A 17,108-nucleotide genomic window follows, 5' to 3' on the forward strand; every position below is an offset into this window, starting at 1 on the left:
GTACCAGCCAGGAGGGGCACGGATCCAACAAACATGTGGTTGCGTTCAGCCCTCCCAAGACCCTGTCCACGTCCTCGGGAGCAACAGAATCAAACTCCTCCCATACAACCGTCTCAAGACCTGCTTCCGTCTCCTCCCCCTGGGCCAGCCAGTCGGAGTCCAAGCCTTCCCGGATCCGCGCGACTTTGTCATACAGATAGATAGATAGATAGATAGATAGATAGATAGATAGATAGATAGATAGATAGATAGATAGATAGGGGTGGGTGGGTGGGTGGGTGGGTGGGCAGATGGGCGGATGGACACAATGTTAACCGCTTGCACAATACATTAAATGGAGGGAAGGTAATAAAATGTCACAGAAGGATAATCCATCCTGGCTTGTTTTGCAAATGCCCTGATAATTCTGCAAAGCACAATCAATAAGTCCCACAGTTATGGGCTCAGTTAAGTCAATATGACAGTTGTAGGTCTTCTGGGTTCAGAGTCAATGCCAAAAAAATGGCCACAGAGAAACACCCCCTCTGTGGATTAGGAGTGAGCTGGAGAGAAGCTGAGAAGGAAGCCTCACACTGTGGGGTCCTTGGTGCTCTCTGAACTGGGTTGTTTCCTTGCAGACATTTCATTACCCAATTAGGTAACATCCTCGGGGCTAGAAGGGAAGTGGGGTCTACAGAGAGGAGGAGGAGGAGGAGGAGAATGACGACAACAACAATGACAACTGTGGGGTCCTTGGTGGTCTCTAAGGTTGGTGGTTTTCTTGAAGACGTTTCCTGACCAAACTAGGTAGCACCATTAGAGCTAGAAGGGAGTGGGGTTTGTGGAGAGGAGGAGGAGGAGGAGGAGAACTGTGGGGTTCCTGGTGTTCACTGAGGAGCCCAGTTGCTTTCTTGCAGGTGTTTCATTTGCAACAGCACAAGCACCTGGACTTACCTACCGCTTCACAGTGCTTTACAGCCCTCTCTAAGCGGTTGGTTGTCAGAGTCAGCCTCTTGCTCCCAATGATCTGGGTCCTCAATTTTACTGACCTCTGAAGGATGGAAGGCTGAGTCAACCTTGAGCCGGTCAGGACCGAAGCCCTGGCAGTGGGCAGAGACGGCCTTTGCAAGGCTGCCTTCTAACTCCGGCACCGCCGTGGCTCAGGTGACCTCAGTGCTAGAAGGGAGCTTCATAGGTTTATGGGAATCGGGTCCCAGAAAGGAGTGCTGGCCTCAGGCCCCTCTTGCGCACCGCTGTGCAAGGAGGCGGCCATTTTCAGCTGAAGAGAGGAGATCAAAAGCTGGCGGCCTTTCAGAGACAAACGGGATGATTTATTTTTACTTTTTTTGGCCTTTTTAGGCTTCTCAGCAGGGCAACACATCTGGCCTCTAGATGGCGCTGGTGAAGTACAAGTGCCTATGATCGTCCACTGCCGGTGAGATCCCATTTTTGACTGACAGCACCCCCTCCCCCGTTCTGATCTTGTATTTTGAGCTTTGGACACGGGGATGGAGAGCTAAAGTTGTGTCTTCAGGTCATGTTTTGACTCCTGGCAACACCCCGTGTGGTTTTCTTGGCAGCATTTTTTCCCCCCAAAGGATTTGCCAGTTCCTTCTTCCTAGGGCCCAACTAAGTGGCTGGCCCAGGTCACCTGTCCTAACCGACCTGATGCCTCTAGCGGGACTAGACATAGAATAGAATAGATCAGAAAGGGACCTTCTAGTCCAGCCTCTCCCCCCACTCAATCAGGAGACCCCATGCCATCTCAGACAGGTGATTGTCTAGCCTCTTCTTAAAAACCTCCAGTGATGCAGCGCCCACGATTTCTGGAGGCAAGCTGTTCCACTGGTTAATTGTCCTCACTCTCAGGAAGTTTCTCCTTAATTCCTGGTTGCTTCTCTCCTTGACCAGTTTCCAGCCATTGTTTCTCGTCCTTCCTCTGGTGCTTTGGAGAATAACGTGACCCCCTCGTCTTTATGGCAGCCCCTCAGATACTGGAACTCTGCTATCCTGTCTCCCCTGTTTCCCGTCTCCTACTTTCCAGGCTGCCTTAACCACTATGCAGAAAAGATCCTTTTTATCCTTCAAGATCCTTTTTAAACCCCGAACTTCCCTTTGTTCTTGTAGGCGTCCTGTGCAAATGTAGACTGTTGGTGCCTGGCCTGGAGCTGCTTCTCTAGGCGGGCAGAAAGAGGGAGCGGTTCTGGGTTCAAGGAGCTGCTTTTTCCAGTGAGATAGTTTGAAGGGGCTTCAATACCCCAAGTAGATTTGCCATCTGGAATCGGCTTAGACTCAAAGCTCCCGCTGGAGAGCAGGGAGTAGCTGTGGCTCAGAGAAGCTTCTGGGAGCCCCGTCTTGACCCCACAAACTGCGACTTTCTTGAACTTTCTTCGGCTGTCGCTTGCCCCTTAATTGCCTTTCAAGTGGACTACTGCAGTGCACTCCATACGGGGCTGCCCTTGAAGAGCATTTGGAAGCCACAACCTGTCCAGAAAGTTTTGGGTTCACACAACCCTCCTCCTTCAAGGGCTTCTTCACCAACTGCCAGCCGGGTTCCGGGTGCTGGTGGATGCCCTTGGAGCCCTTTGGGATTCAGGCTCTGGATACAGCGGGGGACGTTCTCCGACTCCAGGTGTCCCCGTCACTGGCCATTGTCCCCATCCCCGTCCCCACCCCCACCTCCAAACATGTTTTTCCAGCTAGAGACCCCTCCCGCTTGGACCCAGCCATGCCATCGGGCCCCTGGGGCCATTGCAGTTCGTTTTATTGGATTCAAACATTATTCCCCATTTTTGTATGGCTCGTCATTATCTGTGGCTTAGGTTTAAATGTGGCCTGTTTGTTTTCAGACCCCGATTACAGACATCCAGTAAACAAAGCAACGAAGAAACCTGCAAATGTCCACCTTTCACTTAAAGTCATCTTTGTTTTTACTCCATCCCGCTTGGCTTTCACCATGTGGTCAGCTAGGGGCCCTGTCAGCATCCAGGCACCGGCCTGTGCAGAATTAGCGTTCAGCTTGGATCTGGGTTCAAATCCCCATTTGGCTGAGAAGCAACTCAGGGCAAGTCTCTGTTTCCCAGCCTTGCTATGAAGACAGCCAGGGAGGGCAGCCGACCCTCGTGACAGCCGGGCTGGGGGGCATCTAAGCAGCAGCAGCAGCTCAAGCCCAGGCTGCCCACGTAGGCTCCCTGCAGCCCCCTTGCCCAGGAAGAGAAAGACAAGTCGAGGCTGCCAGGCCTGCCCTGCTGGCCAAGAGGGGCTCCTGGGTGGCCCCTTAATGGGGGGATCAGCCCCCAAGCTCCAGGGGGCCCTTTGGCAGGCTCACTGGGTCCCAAGCCAGTGGGCACCCGGCCAACAGCCTGAAGCTGGCTGAGGGACCCCCTCCTGACCCCCAGGGCCTAAAAGAGGACCCCCACCCCACCGGCCATTGGGCCAGAGGCAAAGCGGAGGGGCCCTGAAGTGGAAGGACTTGGTCCAAGGCAGGCCAGAACCCTTTGCTCAAAGACTGAGGAGCTTGGACTCTAACATCCATCATGCCCAGCCAGCCCGGGCCCTTGGGAGGCAGGAACCAGGCAGCCCGGCTGCACCCGGAGCAGTCCCAGCCTTTCCACACAAGCCAAACTGGCCTGACCAGAAAGCCCGGTTCCTACTGGGCCAGGCCCTGGGAGGGAGGCGGGGCCTCCTCGCCAGCGGTGGGCTGTTCCCCGAACCTCTTGGGCTGGCCTGCCGGGGAGGAGGAAGGGGTCCCGAGAAAAGGGGGCTGAGGAGGGGCAGGGGACCCCTCCCCAGGAGCTCATAGTCCAGATGGGGCAGAGCTGCCCTCTCACCTCCAGACCGGCATACAAGGAGCCTCCTCGGGGCCTGTTCAGAGCAGGAGAAGGGATTCCAAGGGAAGGGAAGGAGCCGGTGAGTGGAGGAGCCCGAAGGAGGAGTGAATGGCAGAATCCGGGGGTTGGCAGGGACCCGGGGCCCTCTAGCCCAACTCCTCAGAGGGGCTGCCCAGCCTTCGCTTGAAAACCTCCAGGGATGGAGCCCCACAGCTCTGGGGGGGGGCTTGCTGTGTGGTAGCACAGCCCAATGGCTCTCCCCCTCCCCTCCCAGGGAGGCCACGCCAAGCCTGCCACGTGAAGAGGGCTCAGATTGGGTCCCTTTTCCAGGTCTCTCCAGCCACCTATCCGTGAATGGCGGAGGATCCCTTCTTTTTCCCTCCCAGGATCTACCCTCAGTAGCCTTTCTGGCGAGAGCTGTATTTAAGTCAGAGAATAAACCAAGGATCATAGGACTGAAGGGATCTTGGAAACGAAATCTCCATCCGGTCTTTTCTTGAAAGGCTCCAGGGAGGGAGCAACTGGGATTTCAGGCCTCACTAGTCAGGGATTCCCTCCTGACTTTAGATCCCTCTAGATCCACCTGCTGGGTCTTGTCCTGCCCTTGGAGCTCCGGAGAAAAACTTCTGAGTCACCCCGGAGGGGAGACGGGGCGGCATAAAAATTGAATAAATAAAATAAAGTAAAATAAAATACCTGCTCCCCGCCTTCCCCTGGCCAGCCTTTTGAGGCTGGGAAGGCTGCTGCTGGGAGGCCTTCCTCTTCTGGAGGCTAAAGATTCCCCGGAAATCTTCCCAGGATGTAGCTGTGATCCTGGTCGCTCTTCTCTGCCCCATTTCCAGTCCCTCTGTGGCCTCCTTGTATCCCGGGGGCCAGAAGTGGGCCCAGTCTTCCAGGACTCCCCTGAGCAGGGCGTGTGGGGCAGGTATCCCTCCCTGGGACCTCAGTGGTTTACCTCTGTTGGGGCAGCCCAAGATCCATCAGCTGTTCTGGCAGCTGCAGCAGGCGGCCGGCTCATGCGTGGCCCCCAAGGGTGAATCCACTGCCTGAATGGGTCTTGCACCCAACAGGTGGTTGCTGGTCCTTCCAACTGGTTGACCATCAGTGTTCTGCATCTCCTTTTCATCCAGGCTTCAGCGTGAGAAGCTGGCCTCCTTCTCTGCTCAGAGGGAGCCTCTTCTAAGCCCTTTGTCAACGCCCAGGAGCCCCCCCCCCCAGCAGGGAGGAGAGAGCCTGCTGGAATGGGCTGAGCCAGCTGCTGCGTTGTTTCAGGACTCAGGGCTTTCCCTTCTTCTTCTCCTTGAAGGGCCAGGTCGCTTCTGCCTCCGCTGAGTCCAAACGAGCTCAATGGGTTCTTCCTTGGGGCCTCTCAGGGGACCCGGGGCCACGGCGGGTGACCTTCCCTCCCCAGCTTGCTCCTCTCTCAGCCGCTGAGCTGGCTGAGCTGCCTGGGTGTGTGGACACAAGGAGCCCCCAGAGGAGCAGGAAGGAGCCCCCGAGCTGGCCTCGGTCTTCCTTTCGTCAGAACGGAGGAAAAAATAAGCCTCGTCCTCGGGAGCCACAGGCAGTCCTGCTTTCCAGCCTTCCGGGTTCCCAGGACTACAATTCCCAGAATCCCCAGCTGCTTCTTCCGAGGGAGGGGTGCCAACTGAGGGGTGTCCTGAGACCTTGGTCTGGCGCGGGGGGGGGGGGGAAATGCAGCAGGTGTCTCCTCTCAGGTGCTGCCAGGAGCCAAGCGCCGAAGGTCGTCAGAACCACGTCCAGCCCCAGCACTGCAGCGCCGCAGCAGCCCCGGCCGTAGCCCCGCCGCAGGCAGTGCACCAAGGGGGCTGGCTAATAGTCCCCTTCCTCTTGCGCTTCCCCTCCCCTCTCCCCCCTCCCTCCCTCCCTCCCTCGACCACGCCCTCCCCATTTCCCTTGTGCGAGAAGCCACCTGCTCCGAGACGAGGCAGGGCGGCGCGGTGCTCGCGCGCACGCTGAGCTCTCGGGAAACGCTTCCTAAGGAAAAGGAGGGCCAGCGGCCAGCGGCGCCTTGGAACGAGGCTCGGTGCCTGCATTTAACAGAACGACCGAGTTGGAAGGGACCTTGGAGGTCTTCTAGTCCAGCCTCCTGCTCAAGCGGGAAATCCTATATCAGTAGTGGCGAACCTATGCCACGGGTGCCAGAGGCGGCACTCAGAGCCCTCTCTGTGGGCACGTGCACCGTCGCCCCAGTCCTAGGCCTTCAGCTGGGTTTTATAAAACCTTTTCGCTTTAGGCCTCCGCCGCCGTGTACAAAAAAAAAAAAAAAGGTTCCATCAATCAGTTAATTTCAACTTCTTGCGGGGGAAAAAAAAAAGATCTTGCAAAGTTGCAATTGATTGATTGAACTTTTTAGTCCCACCCAATCTGCCGTTACCACCGCAGCCACCCCCACCCAATGGGCCACACCCAGCCAATGGGCCACACCCAGCCAATGGGCCACACCCACCCGGCACTCAACGATGCATAAGTGGGTTTTGGGTTGCAGTTTGGGCACTCAGTCTCTAAAAGGTTCGCCATCAGTGTCCTATATCATTCCGAACAAATGGCTCTTTCCCAACCTCTTCTTAAAAACCTCCAGTGCTGGAGCACTCACAGCTTCTGGAGGCAGGTTGTTCCACCGATTAATTGTTCTCACAGGAAATTCCTCCTTAGTTCCAGGCTGCTTCTCTCCTTGATCAGTTTCCACCCGTTGCTTCTTGTCCTGCCTTCAGGGGCTTTGGAGAAGAGCTTGACTCCCTCTTCTTTGGGGCAGCCCCTGAGATATTGGAAGACTGCTATCATTTCACCCCCGATCCTTCTCTTCATTAAACTTTGTTCCTATGTTTTACCCTCCAGTCCCCGATCCTCTTTGAGCCGAGCTGAGCGGCTTCAGGAGTATTGGTGGGATATATTAATATACAACTCTTGGAGGGTCGCTCGATGTGCGGAGACTGTCCCGGGACAATCCCCGTGTGGGCAGAAACTCCCCCGCCGCGAGAGAATTAAACAAATATCGGATAAGCGGAAAGGGCACCTTAGGACCTCCCCCAGCCCTCGGCACCTCTTCATCTGAAGGAAAGGTCGCTTTCTCTGAAGGGAGACCGGCCCTCCCCCCGTTTCCCGCCCGGATGATTTAAAAGTCGGGGGGAGGGGAGAGTTTCCTTAAAGTAAGCTTTCATCCGTCTCCCTGGCGGCTGGAACCCCTTCCCCACCCGCACAGCTTTTCCTTCTTCCCCGATAAAGATCAGCGAAGAACTGGAATCCTCTCTCTGGAGTCGAGCGAGGGAAACGGGGGAGGGGGGCGGTAGGGAGGGAGGGAGGGAGGGAGGGGAATTCCCCCTTCGGTCTTTCAAGCCAGAGGTGTCAAATTCGGGTCTGGAGGCTTTGCGGGGCGGTTATCTGAGGTCTCGCCATCTCGCGCCTCACCTGCTAAAGAGGGGGAGTGGAGTTCCTCCGCCTTCCCGGGCGAGGGAGCGGCTGGGGGCTGGGGGCGCACGGGACAGAAAAGGGAGGGGGCTGCCGAAGGGCGCACAGGGTAAGCGGGCAGAGGAGACGCCCCACCCCCGGGGAAAAGATGGATCCAGAGCCTGAAAATTCTCTCCCTCCCTTTCTTCCGATTTCGGCTGGGTCCGGGGCGACCCTCCTGGGCGACCATTCCCTGCCCTACGGATTCCACCCGGACGCGAGGAGGGCTTTCCCGGGAGGCCGAGGGGAGGGGGCTGCATCGGAAGCAGCTCCGGTTCGTCCGGTGGGACCTTGGCAAAGCCGGTTCCTAAAGCGAATCGCCTGGCGGCGTCCAGCTGCGCGCCCTTCTCCAAAGAATCGCGCTCTCCCTGCGAGCGCCCAGGCTCCTCAGGCCCCGAGGGAGTCCGGGGAAGGGGGCGCCCGTTTGGCCGAGGCGTCTTCCCTCTGCCCAGGATCTTCTCCAGCCTCTTGGGGGGGGGGAATCCCGGGGGGAGGGAAGTGGCTTCTTCCTTTCGCTCGCGGGGGTCTTCTTCCCCGGAAGGCTCCTCCTGAGCGCCTGGGCCGGCTCGCCTCGCAGGCTTGGTTCTCTTAGGAGCCCCGACGGCGCGGCCCTTCTTCCCCACGAATGCATCGCCGCTCCCGACACCCTTCCGCGCTCAAAGGTGGTCCTTTCTGCAGCCGGTCCAAGCGCAGACGCCTCCCTTAGTCGGAGACTGGACGGGGAGGGCTGGGGCAACCTGGGCCGCCGCCTTTTCCCCCTGAACTAACTCGTTGCTCAGTCGTAAGCAGAACCGGGAGGCTAACCCCAGCCGAGATCCGCTGGGTTTCGACAGGCAGCCCCATCCCCAAGAGCTGCTTAGCGCCTTCGGAAGGAAAGCGGGCCTCGTGAGGTCAGCTCCGTTGTCGCTTGGTAGGGCTGCCGGGCGCTGAGCCCCCAGCTGCCAGCAGAGTTTAGCGGTCTGGGTGAACCTTTTAACCCAGGCTTTGCGCGTAAAACTGCCCTTTGGGTTAGAGTCTGGGGAGGGGGGGAGGAATGGCTAACAGAGGTCGAGCAGAGGGCGCTCGGAGAACGTTGCCGGGCCAAACCCATTCCAGCCGGCCAAAAGGCGAGGGCGCGCGGGCAACGCGAAAAGGTCCCTCTCCACTCGCGCCCATCTCCCGGCCGTTTCCCAATCAGGCGGGCGAAAAATCGCCCCCCCTCCGTGCTTAGAAAGGGGGCAGAGATGTCCCTAAAAGCCGCCCCCCTCCCAGCCTTTAAGCCGAGGGAGTCTCCGGGGTGGGTCCCTCCTGCTGGGGTGGCGGGGCCCTGGAGCGTGGGGGAGGGAGCGAGGGAGGGGAAAAGGGAGGGAGGAGGGAGGAGCCGGGCAGGGCAGGGACGGGCCGGGACGGGCAGGGCCCGGCAGAGCCGAGTCGCGGCCGGCTACGCGTTGTGCAACGCTGCGCGTATAAAAGGATCGCGCTGCGATGGAGCCTCAGAGATCGGGTCGGAAGCGCGAGGCAGCACCGCGGGCGGAGGTGAGCTGCGCTTTCCGCAGAGAGAGGGATGCGCTGGACAGTGAGGTTCCTCGCGGCGGGGGCGGGAAAGAGGGGAGCGGGTCGTGGGCTGAATTCTTTGCCGTCGTTTGGCTGCCGGGAAGAGTGCCTCTGAGCATGTGCAGAGGACCTTCTTCCAGCTCTTCCTGACGTGCTTCCAGGCGCCTCCTGGTTACGGAACCTGGCCTTGCCAAGGGGAGATCCATAGCCTGGGAGCAGGCTGAGCCCTATTTCGGGGTTCGCCCAACCCCTGGAAACACAGAATAAGGCCCGGGGCTGGGTTCGCACAACGCACTAAGCCGCAAAGACAAACCATCCTTAAACTAGCCAAGCTCCGCTCACTGTGAGAATGCCACCGCCGCTAGGTCCTTCCCTGAGTCGGGGAGGCATGTCGTGAGAACACCGTCAGGCCGAGATGCCTTTCCCAGGCCGGCCGCCCGCCCGCCGGCCCTGCGCTCGTCCGCGGGGGACACGGCCAGGGGCCAAGGCTGGCGCGCGCGCTGGAGCCAGGGAGGCGGCGGCGGCAGCCGGAGCGAAGCCGGGACGCCAGGATTTCATCACTGGGCTTTGCCGGGAAGGGCGCTTCTTGGGTGGGAGGGTCTCCGGACAAGCCCGGCATCGGCTCTGCCCGGGTCGCAGACCTGGAGCAGGGCCAGGACTTTTGAAGCTGACAGCCCCCAGTCTCAACCCGGGTCCCACCAAGAAGCCGGCAAAGGGCCCAGGGCCGATCCCGCCCCCCATCTGCGACTGAGCAGTATTTCCCTGGGGGCGTCCAACCCTCCTCCCTTCCCTAAGACTGGGTGGGGCTGCAGTGCCCAGGCGCTCCTGAGTGGTCAAAGCTGGGATCTTTGCCGGTCTGGAGATGGGCAGAGGGAGGGTCCGGGAGGAGTTCTGAGGGGGCCCTTTGCCTGCCGCTTGTGCTTTTCCTGGACCTGTCTGACAGGGGGAGGGGGCTCAGTGTCCAAGAGGCCAGCTCGGGGAAGCCGACTGAGGGCTTTTCCAGGGGTCAGCCAGCTGGGCAGTCGGCTTGGGCCACAGAACAGCTTGGGCCGCCCCCGCCCGCTTAAAGGGGGGGGCAGCCTGCCCCTGACTTCGGGTCCCGTCCAAGCTAAGGAAGCCAGCAAGCGCTGGTCACTCTGCCCCGCTGGCCTGGCGGGGGTCTCCGTCCGCTTTGCCTTCCGGGCTGGGCTGGGCTGGGCTGGGCGCCGCGGCTGCCCGGAGTCTCCCTGCTGCTCTCCGGTTATGTAACGGGGTTGAGTCGAGCGCAGCTGGATGGCCACGGGCCCCGGGAGGCGCTGTCTCTGCTTGCCGTTGCCGGCGAGGCGAAGGGACTCGCCCCAACCGTCGGCGGCGCGGCTCATTAAGCGCGCACCACTTCAGAGAGCCCCGGGACCGGCAGGCGGGCCTGCCCCGATCGGCCTTCCCAAGAGCCGGGCTGGCTGGGAGGGCCCAGAGGCACCGCGGCCCACAGCCCAGGAGGGCGCAGGAGGCGAGGGCAAGGCAGGGCAGCCGTTGGTGTGGCCCCTGCTGGGCATAGCCCTGACCGCCCACGCAGCGGTTTGCCCCAAGCCGCCCTCCGCCTCCGCCGCTCCTGGGAAGCGGAGAAACGCCCGTTTCTGCAGGAAAGCGATGCCAGGCGGTTCTCTGCACGCCCCGTGCCAGGGCATCCCCGGAGTGGATGGGGCTCCGGGGGGGGGAGGAATGAACCTCGGGCTGGGCGGATTCTAGGGAGGAGCGTCTGACGGGGGGGGGGTGTTGCAGCCCGACAGGAAAGAGAACCTCACAGGGCCACCTGAGCACAGCAGATCCCCTCCCCCCCTCAAGACAAATGCGCCCTTTTACTTGTTTTTATTGTGACTCCTCTTTGGCAAATAATACAGCCCTGCTTCCTCAGCCACGCACCCCCCCCCGCCCCCCAAGCTCCCGTGAAGCCCTGCTTGCGCTGGCCTCGGATAGGGCAAGGTGGCCCTCGCCCCCCTTCTTCCTCTCTCACCCCCTCGCCCTCCTCCCTCCTCTTGCAGCCCCCCCATCACATGCCCCTATTTCCCTCCTCTACAGGGCACAAGGGGAAGATGCGCTCCCCCCACATTTCTGTGTGTGGGTTCCTGTGGGTCTGGCTGCCCCTCTTCTACAGCCGGTCTGTGAAAATCGACAAGGTCATCGCCGACACCAAAAGTCTTACCAAGACGATAGTTGCCAGGATCCAGGAGCACCAAGTAAGTGGGGCTCCTTGTCAGCTGCTAGGCCTGGGCTTGCGCGGGATCCCCTGTCTTGGCCAGAGACCGCCCTCCCTTCGGCGCCCCATGCTGACCCCAGTTGCAGCCCCACTGCTCGACTGGCTTCTGCTCTGGGCTTGCCCGGGATGCCTGTGGCGTCTGGAAGTGCCACACACACACACACACAAAGCAGCTTCTCTCAGCTCTCCCCCGCGTGCACGCCTTCCATGTGGAGGTGTAGCTGGGCGAGGCCCGAGCACCCCAAGGCCACCCCATTGCCAGGCAGAGCCGCGTTGCCTTCACGCTGCGGAGCAAAACAGCTCATCCGGGCCAAGCCCTGCCGGTGTCCTGGGCCGGTTGAGCATCTTCGCCATAAGACGTGGCGGCTGCACAAGAAACCGTTATACCATAACTCGTCTTTCCACACCCGCACGGGCGGGGACGGGGTGTGGAAGGGAGGCAGGCACCTAATTAGGTCAGTGCTGGGAATTTTCAATTGCCTCATAATTGCTCTGAGGATCCAGCGGGAGGAGGAGCCCGGAGGTAGCGTAGCGCGCCTTGCCCCGTCCCAGCCCCGGGGAGGAGAGTGCTCCAGAAGGCTGGCGGTGCGGGCAGCCCACCCCCACACCCCCAGGGGGCTAAAGGGCCTCTTGGGTGGGGGTCAGGGTTAAGGCTGTGCGCCGGAAGAAGCAGCTGCACAGCCCTAGCCGGCCTTGGGAAGGAGGGGGCGAGTGTGTGTCGCGGCCTCTTGTCCGTCGTTGGCCCAGAGAGGGGGTGGCACGTCCAGGTAGCTCCATTCAGACCGAAGCCCGAAGACACTTCCTAACAGGGGGAGAAGCTGCAGGGGGGACCCAGTGGATGTGGGGCGGAGCGGGGTGTGAGTTCAAGTAGAAGCTAGACAGCCATTTTTTGGCAGTGCTTCTGTTTGCGCTCCTGCCCTGAGCAGGGGTTGGCCCTTTCCAACTCTGGCGGTGTGTGTGTGTGTGTGTGTGTGTGTGTGNCCCCCCCCCCCCCCCCCCCAGTTCCCTCCACTGAGCCTGAAGATCAACGGTCTGGACTTCATCCCCGGAGACCTGCCGGTGCAGAGCCTGGAGGCCATGGATGACGCCCTGGAGCTCTTCCACCAAGTCCTCTCCAATCTGCCCCTGGAGGCCCCCGTCGCGCAGATCTCCCACGACGTGGAGAACCTCCAGAGCCTCTTGCAGCTGCTGGGCTCGCACCTGGGCTGCCCTCCCCACAGACCCGCCCGCTCGGACGCCCTGCAGAACCTGACCGAGCGCCTGGCCGTCTCTCCCTACACCGCGGCGGTGGTGACCCTGGACCGCCTCCAAAAGTGCCTGCAGAGCATCACCAAACACCTGGACCACGTGCACAACTGCTAGGGAGGGGCCGGGCCTGAGGGGGAGCCGAGCAGGGGATTCCTCTGCAGCAAAACTGGGGGGGGGGGCTTGACTCGCATGTGGCACCCAAGCCTGGTTGGCAGATTTTTCCCACCCCCGTTGCCGTTGTCCTGGTGGCCAAGTCCCAGGGTAGATTTTCTTGGTTTGTGGGGTGTCGCTTTGTGGGGCAGAGAATTACTGAATGTCGATGGTGGTGGGGATGGTGGTGGGCGAGTAGCGTGTAGCAAGGACCTCCTGTTTCCAAGGGTGGACTGTGTGTGTGTGTAGGGGTGGGTGGGTCTCCGCGTGCAAGGCTTGCTGCTGAGAGGGCCGCCCTGGATCTCATCCCAGGCAAGCAGGCAGCTGAGGATTATGGGAGGGGAAACACCTGGACAGAGGCTGGCGGGCAGAACCTCTGGGCAGAACCGGGGCTTGTGCGCCTGGCTGGGCCCCGGAACAAGCGCAGAACGCAGCAGAGCTCAGAACATCTGTGCTGTGCCGAGGCAGCCCCCAGCCACGCCTGAGCGGGGTGGGTGGTGGGTGGGGCAGGGCAGGGCTGGGCTGGGCATCCTGAGATTCCAGGGGGCGGAACGGGTGGGGTTTACCTCGGTCCACATCCGACTCCTTGGATCGGGTATCTTTCCAAACAAAGCTTCGGGGCTGGAGCTGCGTTTCCCTTCCCCGCCTCAGAGTGGTGACTGCATTCTCGGTGCCAGAGATCAAAGGGACGCCTCGCCTCCTCCCTCCAAGACAGACCTGCGTGGGCCTTTGGCTCTTGGCTCGCCCGCCGTTTGAGTCAACACCCCGAACGAGAGGATTTCCCCGGCTTTTCCCCGCCAGCTTCGTCTCCAGACTAGCATCTCAGCTCTCTTTTGCATGCGGACGGGACTGAGGACTTTGGAGGATGGGCCGGGGGGGGGGCAGGGGAGGCGGTGGCTCAGCCCCTCTTCCTCAGGCCATTNGGGGTGGGGAGACCCACCAGCCAAGCCGTGCTGGAGAGGCCGGCAGGAAAAGACGCCGGGTTAGCAAAGGGTTGCAACCTGGTCGTGGAAAGCCGAATCCAGAAGACTCGGGGAGGCGCCTTCAGCCACGGCCAGCAAGAAGACTCCCTGGCGACGGGCCCGGGGCGTTTTAGCAGCCACCTCGGGCACCTTCGCCCCGTCTGCCTCAGCGGGGCCAGGGGAGGGCGGATTTTCAGCGGTGGGGGTGGGGGGGGAGAGTTAATGGTTCTCCCTAGGAGCCACTCCGCACCTTTGAAAAGTCGGGTTCACACGGACGGGCAGACCCCAGGAGACGCGGGGAAGGAGGCCATCTGGGAGGGCGGCGGCCCTTGGCTTCTTCGGGGCCTGGGAGAAGCCGGCCGAGGCAGACCGCAACCAGCGCTTCGTTCCGGGCGGTGCTGCCCGTGCGCCCAGCTGAACGCGAGCAGCCGAAGTGCAGGCAGTGCTTAAACCCGGCGTTTTCCAGCTGAGGAAGCCGGGCGCCATTCGGCGCGGCGGAGTGGGCCTTGGGGATGGGAGGGGGACCCACCCAAGGAAGCCCTTCTTTTCTCCTGCCCCCCCCTTGTAAAAAAAGTGGCCTTTTTATTTATTTTCGTTGGGGTTTTTTTTCTATGCCGATGGTTTTCTTTATATACCTGGAAGACTATTTATGTTTTATAAACAAATCTTCTGAATTTCTGTCGTTTCGGTTCCTTGGCTGGGCAGGGAAGCGCTCCCAGAAGCTGAGGGGGGGGCTGTTCCCAGGGTCCTGGGCAAGGGGCTTGGGCAGACGTGCTGAGGGGGAAGGGGGCTAAATTTCCATTGGACTCAAATGGATCCGTGATGGACTTTCTCAGCCTCCCACAAGCGGGTGGGCTTACTAATGGGTAGAACTTCAGCTCCCATCATTCCCAACCAGTGCCTGTGCCCAGGAGGGAGGAAAACGGGGAGGGAGGGAGAGAGGGAGGGAGGGCGGAGAGAGAGTTCTCCATATTTCATAACTAGATGGTTCAATGCTTCAATGGACCTTCCTTCCCGGGGTGGGGGGTTGTCATCTTCAGACCCTCCCCTGGCAGCAAGAGCAGCTGATGGCTGCTGAGAAGCAGAGCCCGCCCCCCTCCCTCCCCGACCCTCCCAGGCAGGACAAATGCCAGGTTTTGCCTTCCAATCCTTCCAAGGTCAAACTGCCTTTTGCTGAGTTTTATTGTGTTTTGTTACTCCCTGCATTACAACGAGAGGGTCTTAGTGACGTTCTGATGCTGCCTTGTTTCACTCTAAAAAGCAGATGGAGCTTTTCAACTTTTATCTTCCCTGTCCAAACTCAGCACTCTTCTCAGGCCGGGCACCTGGACCCTCCTCCCAGCCCGGACCCCATTGGTTGGGCCAGGCGTCAGTACCTGGTTGATCAAGGGGTCTCCTGTCCACTCCTGCACTCCCACCAAGTTTGGCTGGTCCATCAAGTTGGCCAAGAGTTCCCCCCTCCCCGGCTTTTCCACTGGACACCTGGGTCTTCTTCCAGGCTGTCATTCTCCAGGACCGGCTTCCCTATCTACACGGCCTGCTTCTTATGTCCCTGTTTTTGCAATACTTCCCGGCATTAACAATGCAATAGCAAACACCGCAATTCCCCAGAAAAAGATTAGAGGGACAATGTGGCCTTTTCCCTACCACCCATTCCTTGCTTCATTCATCAATTCATTCATCAATTCATTCTTTGATTGATTGATTGATTGATTCCATCTTTCTTCCCCCTTTGCCCAGAGGAGCTGAGCCCGGAGGGTTGAAGGAGCCCATGGGACCGAGTCGGCTTTCAACCTGGGCCAAGTCGACTTCCCCGGGAGAACTGTTTCCGGTGCTCTTCTACACAACCCCCGGCCCCCTTCCCCATTGGCCCAGCTGGCTTCTTGGGAGGACACGTGAACGTTGTGAAGGTGGGGAGCTGAGGTCAGGAAGCCTCGGGTGACCTTGGGCTCCTCCAAGTCCAAGCCCCGGACGGGCTGGCGGGGCACAAGTGGAGAAGGCAGGGAAGCTGCTCCCTGAGAAACAGAAGCCACCAAATTATTAGTTAAGATGATCACCGTGGTGAGGGAAGCCTGCCCAGGTCAGCCTCCGCCACGACCAGTTTCGGTCTCAGCCCCGGTATCCCCCCCCCAACTTCTTCAAAAGGAGTTTTTCCATGGGGCCTGGGGGGCCCAGCTTGTTCCTGCCCCACAGGCCCTGCTTGACCACTGCTGACTCTGCCTGGTTCAGCCTTCCTGGTCAGCGAACAGAAGCCACCCAGCCCGGCCTGGCCAGAGCTGAGTTTTGAGCCTTTCCTGCTTCTCCTCCTCCCCCCCCCCCCGTGGCTTTCATTTATTCCCCGGGTTCATAGAAGGTGTTCTTTTAGCTGGAAAACCAGAACATTTGGGGATTTTTTTTTAAAAAAAGATCAAGTTTAAAACGTGACAGATCTTCTGAGGACTCCTTGTGAACTATGATCCTCTTTCCTTTAATTAAGCCCTGCGGCCCCAGGTGACGAGACACGCCAGCACAGAGCCCCCCACTTGCCGGCTGCAGCTTCGCCTTCCGTGCCCCCCCCTTTGGGCTTCCGGGCCGTGTGCCTTGGCAGAGGGCCTGTGGAAAGTGGGGCTGGGGGGGGCTTCCCAGCCCCCAGCCCATCAATCCGGCCCCCTCCTCCTCCGTGCTGACTTGGCAAAGAGCAGGGGGCTCAGCCGGAGAGGCGCCTCTGCGCCCCCAGGAGGAGGGGGCTCTCTCCCTTGCAAGGGAAGGCAGGCAGGAGGGCCTGGGGCGGGCAGGGATCCAAGGCAGCCGCACCCACCCTCGTCCTCCCGTAACCTCCCTGCGTGGCTGGTGGGGGGAGCCAGCCCCACTCTTCACGTTGCTGCAAGAGGCCATTTCAGGATAGATGTACACCTGGGGGGGGCAGAACCCCCGGCTGCTTCCGCCTCCCTGGTGGGGTATAGGCCCCCCACCCTGTGAGGGGTGTGTGCACATGGACAAAGGAAGGTGCTCCAGGCCTTGCAAAACACGCCTAACCTGGATCCAGAATCCACCTATTTTGTGGTTCGCACAATACACTAAGCCAACCCTCTGGAGTAGCTACACGCAGGAGCTAAGCCAATCTCCCTGCCTTATGGCATTGAAGCTGCTCGGCTTGTCACCGAGATGGTTTAGGATCGGTCTGGAGAGTAGCGTGGAATTATCATACAATCCCAAGGGTGTGAAGGACCTGGGAGACTGTCTAGTCCAGCCCTCCACCCAGAGTAGGGATCCTCAAGACCTCCCAAACAAATGGCTGTCCAGTCTTTGGCCCAGGAGGCAGCTCTTCCACCGCTTTGTGGAAGTCCAGAAGTTCCCCCTGATTTTGAGCTGGGGTCCCTCTCTGCCAGGGTGGGCCTTGCCCTGCCCTCAGGAGCTTTGGAGAAAAACTCCCGCCCCCATTTTCTCTGGGGGAGCCCTTCAAGGCTGGGAAGACTCCTAGGAGATCTTCCTCTTCTTGAGATTAAAGATGTCCAGGAAATCTTCGCAGGATTTAGCTGTGATCCTGGGTGCTCTCCCTGCCCCGTTTCCAGTTCCTCAGCGTCCTTCCGCTGTGGGGACCAGATCTGAACCCCCAGTGATCTGAACCCACGCCTGTTCCTGTGAACCCGTCGCTTCATCTCTCGTTGATGCAGTCCTGGGTTGCATTAGCTCCTTTGGCAGCTGCAGCACACACTCACACAG

General features: G+C 60.0%; 1 protein-coding gene across 1 annotated transcript; it reads left to right on the forward strand.

Moving 5' to 3' along the window:
* Positions 1-10,882: 10,882 nt before the first annotated feature.
* Positions 10,883-12,408, forward strand: LEP (leptin). The gene is made up of 2 exons (XM_015817920.1): positions 10,883-11,026; positions 12,049-12,408. Exons 1-2 carry the CDS (start codon positions 10,883-10,885, stop codon positions 12,406-12,408), a joined length of 504 nt encoding a protein of 167 aa, XP_015673406.1.
* The last annotated feature ends 4,700 nt before the right edge of the window (positions 12,409-17,108 follow it).

This window comes from Protobothrops mucrosquamatus, unplaced genomic scaffold (assembly GCF_001527695.2).
Source record: "Protobothrops mucrosquamatus isolate PMUCROS unplaced genomic scaffold, P.Mucros_1.0 scaffold655, whole genome shotgun sequence".
NCBI classification, from domain to species: domain Eukaryota; kingdom Metazoa; phylum Chordata; class Lepidosauria; order Squamata; family Viperidae; genus Protobothrops; species Protobothrops mucrosquamatus.

Coding starts and splice junctions, on each gene's coding strand:
- LEP (XM_015817920.1), top strand. CDS start 10,883: ATGCGCTCCCCCCACATTTCTGTGTGTGGGTTCCTGTGGGTCTGGCTG. Junction 11,027..12,048: donor CCAGGATCCAGGAGCACCAA/GTAAGTGGGGCT, acceptor CCCCCCCCCCAG/TTCCCTCCACTGAGCCTGAA.